At 45.6% G+C, this 6,000-nt stretch overlaps 1 protein-coding gene across 2 annotated transcripts; it reads right to left on the bottom strand.

The window, feature by feature from the left end:
• On the bottom strand, positions 1-5,799 carry LOC121845406 (RNA exonuclease 5-like). Of its 2 annotated transcripts, XM_042316713.1 has the most exons (5): positions 4,961-5,799; positions 3,612-4,200; positions 2,764-3,058; positions 882-980; positions 1-713 (listed from the first exon to the last, which is right to left on the bottom strand). In XM_042316713.1, the coding sequence occupies exons 1-4, from the start codon at positions 5,105-5,107 to the stop codon at positions 923-925; spliced, it is 1,089 nt and encodes a 362-aa protein (XP_042172647.1). In that variant the 5' UTR covers positions 5,108-5,799; the 3' UTR covers positions 1-713; positions 882-922. The 2 variants fall into 2 exon arrangements, with proteins under 2 accessions (XP_042172647.1, XP_042172644.1); XM_042316710.1 differs by having other exon boundaries at positions 1-980.
• Between the last annotated feature and the right edge of the window lie 201 nt (positions 5,800-6,000).

Raw genomic sequence — 6,000 nt, 5'->3', positions numbered from 1 at the left:
TTAACAATAATCACCTGTTTATTAGGTGGACATGATAAAGACGACAAGGCATCATGTGATTCAGATCAGATGCAGCAATACAGGTCAAACACAGTGAGTTTACGTCCAAAATGGCACCCTAATAAGTCCTGTAGAGTTTTGCCAGGACCCATGGCGTGCCCATAGTGCACACTACATAGGGAATAGGCTGCCCATAGTGCACACTATATAGGGAATAGGCTGCCCATAGTGCACACTACATAGGGAATAGCGTGCTCATAGTGCACACTACATAGGGAATAGGGTACTCATAGTACACACTACATAGGGAATAGGGTACTCATAGTGCACACTACATAGGGAATAGGGTGTCATATCAGACACATCCTGTGTTTTACCTTCAATTCATTGCCTGTGTCCAAAACCCTGTCCAGCCTGTACTGAACGAAACATATCAAGCACTCGTAAGTAGACTCACCTCTTTATTTAAAACATAACTTAATACTCTCGTAGCCTATAGCTGTCTTTGTTAGTCAAGTTGCAGCAGTCCTGGGCTACAGCACACCAAGATGGTAAAACACGGTATCGCAGGCGAAGTGTTGCCAACATCTGTTAACTTTCCCAAAATGTCCCGTTTGGAAGATTCACGAAATCAGGAGGGAGTAAGCAAGAAATTCAGAATCCTCCAACCGGGATTTCTGGGAATCTTGGGAAGGAACTGGATTTCTGGGAATCTTGGGAAGGAACTGGATTTCTGGGAATCTTGGGAAGGAACTGGATTTCTGGGAATCTTGGGAAGGAACTGGATTTCTGGGAATCTTGGGAAGGAACTGGATTTCTGGGAATCTTGGGAAGGAACTGGATTTCTGGGAATCTTGGGAAGGAACTGGATTTCTGGGAATCTTGGGTACCCTATGCAGGTAGCATCAGGTTGTGGGCGTGGTCACAGTGCTGCTGACCCCTGTTTGACCTCCAGGAAACACAGACCATCGCCATGGGAACTGAAAAAAGCAAACCGACAGCGTATTAGAATCCACCAGTTCTCTCTCTATAGAAAACAACAGCCCCCCTGAGTTCCCTCTCTATAGAAAACAACAGCCCCCCTCTCTCTATAGAGTTCCCCTGAGTTCCTCTCTATAGAAAACAACAGCCCCCTGAGTTCCCTCTCTCTATAGAAAACAACAGCCCCCCGAGTTCCCTCTCTCTATAGAAAACAACAGCCCCCCCTGAGTTCCCTCTCTCTATAGAAAACAACAGCCCCCTGAAAACAGTTCCCTCTCTTCTCTCTCTATAGAAAACAGCCCCCCCCTGAGTTCCCTCTCTCTATAGAAAACAACAGCCCCCCTATAGAAAACAGCATCCCCTGAGTTCCCTCTCTCTATAGAAAACAACAGCCCCCCCCGAGTTCCCTCTCTCTATAGAAAACAGCCCCCCCCCCTGAGTTCCCTCTCTCTATAGAAAACAGCCCCCTGAGTTCCCTCTCTATAGAAAACAGCCCCCCTGAGTTCCCTCTCTATAGAAAACAGCCCCCCTGAGTTCCCTCTCTCTCTAGAAAACAGCCCCCCCCTGAGTTCCCTCTCTCTATAGAAAACAGCCCCCCCCTGAGTTCCCTCTCTCTATAAAAACAACAGCCCCCCCTTCCCTCTCTCTCTAGAAAACAACAGCCCCCTCTTTCTATAGAAAACAACCCTCTCTCTCTAGAAAACAACAGCCCCCCGAGTTCCCTCTCTCTATAGAAAACAGCATCCCCTAGTTCCCTCTCTCTCTAGAAAACAACAGCCCCCTGAGTTCCCTCTCTCTATAGAAAACAACAGCCCCCCGAGTTCCCTCTCTCTATAGAAAACAACAGCCCCCCCCTCTCTCTAGAAAACAACAGCCCCCTTTCCCTCTCTCTATAGAAAACAACAGCCCCCTGAGTTCCCTCTCCTCTATAGAAAACAACAACCCATCCTGTGAAAACCCCTTTCCTCACCAGGGGTTGTATTCACTAGGAACCCATTGGAAACAAAGGGACAAAACAGGGAGGGGCTACCATAACTAAACATCGTCCAAAACAGGGAGGGGCTACCATAACTAAACATCGTCCAAAACAGGGAGGGGCTACCATAACTAAACATCGTCCAAAACAGGGAGGGGCTACCATAACTAAACATCGTCCAAAACAGGGAGGGGCTACCATAACTAAACATCGTCCAAAACAGGGAGGGGCTACCATAACTAAACATCGTCCAAAACAGGGAGGGGCTACCATAACTAAACATCGTCCAAAACAGGGAGGGGCTACCATAACTAAACATCGTCCAAAACAGGGAGGGGCTACCATAACTAAACATCGTCCAAAAGGAGACACTAGTTGTTTTTTGCTAAATGTTTTGCTACGCGGTGCCACGAATGGATACACCTCTGGTGTCCTAACATGACTTGGGCCGATCTCAAATCACAACCCCTAAGCACAGATCTGAGAAGAGTTGACAGGGTTAAGAAACCTGGTAATAGAGCTCCACATTGACCTCCTGATAGGCTAGGTGATATTAACATATTGCTCATACCAATTAAATCCTTTCAGATCTCCACAAGTGCATAAGGTGATGATTGGGCCAGTGTCTGTTCTCACCTGTTGTGACCACATACCAATTAAATCCTTTCAGATCTCCACCATAAGGTGATTGATTAGGGATTGGGCCAGTGTCTGTTCTCACCTGTTGTGACCACATACCAATTAAATCCTTTCAGATCTCCACCATAAGGTGATTGATTAGGGATTGGGCCAGTGTCTGTTCTCACCTGTTGTGACCAGGCAGCAGTACGATGCTGAGGGTGTTGTCAGGTAGAGATCTGAACAGCTTCTCCACGCGCCGGTCCAACTTCCTCATCACGCACGCCGCTTCCTGTTCCTCTCTTCCGGTTTCCTGCGACGACTCGTCCGGTGTCTCTCTGTCGGACCCAGTCGTCATCGTCGTCATAGTAACCCAGGAGCACAGGTGGGGCGGAGTCAGGGCTCTGCAAGTGCTCACCTTCCTGTCCCAGAGTTCCACAGGTGAACTGAGGACCGCGTCCACAGTGTCAGGACTATCATACTCTGGAAAAATGTGCTCATTTTTAATATGATGATTAACAAACCAATTGCATTTTAAAAATCATACTTTTTATATTTCGAACAACTAAAATTCAACGGCTAAAATTAGACCCAGGTCATGGATGATGGGCGGCAGGTAGCCTAGCCGTTAGAGTATTGGGCCGGTGACTTAAAAGGTTGCTGGTTCGAATCCCTGAGCCAACAAGGGTAAGTTGCTCCAGATAAGAGCGTCTGCTAAATGACTAAAATGTTAAAAAATAATAATACAATAATAATAAATAAAATAATACAATAAATAAATAATCAAATAAAAATAATAAATAATAATAATATAAATAATTAAATAATACAATAAATAATTAAATTAAAATAAAATAATAATATAAATAAATAATAAAATAATAAATAATAAAATAATAAATAAAAATAATAATATAAATAAATAATAATTAAATAATTAAAATTAAAATAATAACATAACTACAATTAAAATAATAATAAAAATAAATTAATAATAATAATTTAAAAAATTGGTACATGTGAAGCTGTGACTCACTTAAGAAAGCATGTCTCCTACGTTTCTGTTTCCCAGAGTGCTTTGCAGGTAGAATTACGCCCTGAACCGTTCCGTACTGTCCGAAGGCCTCGCGGAGGTCCTCTTCACAGAGTCCGGCAGTCTTAGCATGGAGCCTCGCTCCAACATTGGCTTCGGCTGCTATCTCTGCTAGCATAGTTTTCACTTGGAGCAGAGTGCCATTGACTTCAACTGAGAGCTCTGCTAGCTTAGCAAATTTAGCTTTAGCATGTAGCCCAGGTCCATTCGCTTCAGCTAGCTTAGCTTTAGCATTTAGAAAAGTTCCATTGACTTTCTCTAAGAGCCCCGAATGGTTCGCTTTAGCATGTAGCGTAGCTCTATTGACCTTAGCTGGGAGTGCTGCTATGTTAGCATTTAGCCCAGTCTCATTGACTTCAGCTGCCGCATTAGCATTTAGACCAGTCCCGTTGACTTTGGCTGCAAACTGTGCTGTTTTAGCATTAGCCTTTAGCCCTGCGGCGTAGATGACGTTAGCATTTAGCGGGTCATCCTGCAGGGAACTCAGAAAGACGTCCAGATCCAACGTGGACTCCTTTACAGGTCTCTGGACCTGACAGGTAGAAGAGAGAACACATATTAGATTTACATTCAGAAAGAGCATGAGCAACAAGACAGAAGGGGAGAATTACTGGAAGCAAAGGTCAAAGGTCAGAGGGAGAAATTAGAACGAGTATATGAAAAAAGGACAGAGCGAGGGAGAAAGAGAATGGGGAGACGGACAGTGTGAAAGAGACACAGGCAGGACAGAAAGCGATTGAGAGAGGCAGAAAGCGATTGAGAGAGACAGAAAGAGATTGAGAGAGAGAAAGAGATTGAGAGACAGAGATTGAGAGACAAAGAGATTGAGAGAGAAAGAGATTGAGAGAGACAGAGATTGAGAGACAAAGAGATTGAGAGACAAAGAGATTGAGAGACAAAGAGATTGAGAGACAAAGAGATTGAGAGACAAAGAGATTGAGAGACAAAGAGATTGAGAGACAAAGAGATTGAGAGACAAAGAGATTGAGAGAGACAAAGAGATTGAGAGAGACAGAAAGAGATTGAGAGAGACAGAAAGAGATTGAGAGAGACAGAAAGAGATTGAGAGAGACAGAAAGAGATTGAGAGAGACAGCAAGGGATTGAGAGAGACAAAAGAGATTGAGAGAGACAGAAAGCGATTGAGAGAGGCAGAAAGAGATTGAGAGAGGCAGAAAGAGATTGAGAGACAGAAAGTGAAAAAAAAGAGAGGCAGAAAAACCCCAGACAGGTACATGAGGGGGTTAGGAGAGAGAAACGTAGATAAACAGAAAACGAGGGACAGATCCAGACCTTGACGACGTGTCCGCTGTGTAGCAGTGTTCCGTTGAGCATCTCGACAGCCAGCACAGCTCCCTCCAGCAGCTCAAACTCTACCTCTGCATGCACCTGCCGAGTCATCACAGGGTCAAAGGTCAAACTCACATTTATGAAGCACATATACTCATAGGAAAGTAATCTTGATCACTAGTCACCGACTTTGATTAGTCGAATCAGGTGTTCGTGCTGGTCCGATGAAGTGGATGCTAAAGCTACTGTTTCACGAGCACAGACTGGAATATGTTCTGGGATTCATCCAATAACATTGAGGAGTTTAGCTTCATCAATAAGTGCATTGACGACGTCGTCTCCAGTGACCGTAAGTACGTACCCCAACCAGAAGCCATGGATTCTAGGCAGCATCCGCATTGAGCTGAAGGCTAGAGCTGCCACTTTAAAGGAGAGGGACATTAATCCGGAGGTTTATAAGAAATTCCGCTACGACATCCGACGAGCCATCCAACAGGCAAAGCGTCAAAACAGGACTAAGATCGAATCCTACTGCACCGGCTCCGACATGGGCCGGCTCTAGGCGTTAAGGGTAGGCAACAACACATCCGCCACGCTGACCAACAACACGGGCCGGCTCTAGGCGTTAAGGGTAGGCAACAACAACATCCGCCACGCTGACCACCAACACGGGCCGGCTCAAGGCGTTAAGGGTAGGCAACAACACATCCGCCACGTTGACCAACAACACGGGCCGCTCGGGTATGTGCTTAGTTCCATCATGTATTCATTGTTCACCCACGACTGTGTGGCCGCGCACGACTCCAACACCATCATCAAATTTACCTGATGACACGACGGTGGTAGGACTGATCACCGACGACGATGAAGCAGCCTATAGGGAGGAGATCAGAGGCCTGGCCGTGTGGTGCCAGGACAACAACCTCTCCCTCAACGTCAGAAAGACAAAGGAGTGGATTATGGACTACAGGAAACGGAGGGGTGAGCCACGCCTCCAACCACATCAATGGGGCTGTAGTGGAGCAGGAAACGGAGGCGTGAGC

The sequence above is a fragment of the Oncorhynchus tshawytscha genome, unplaced genomic scaffold (genome assembly GCF_018296145.1).
Source record: "Oncorhynchus tshawytscha isolate Ot180627B unplaced genomic scaffold, Otsh_v2.0 Un_scaffold_7692_pilon_pilon, whole genome shotgun sequence".
Classification (NCBI taxonomy): domain Eukaryota; kingdom Metazoa; phylum Chordata; class Actinopteri; order Salmoniformes; family Salmonidae; genus Oncorhynchus; species Oncorhynchus tshawytscha.
This window is presented reverse-complemented; position numbering and strand designations above follow the sequence as displayed.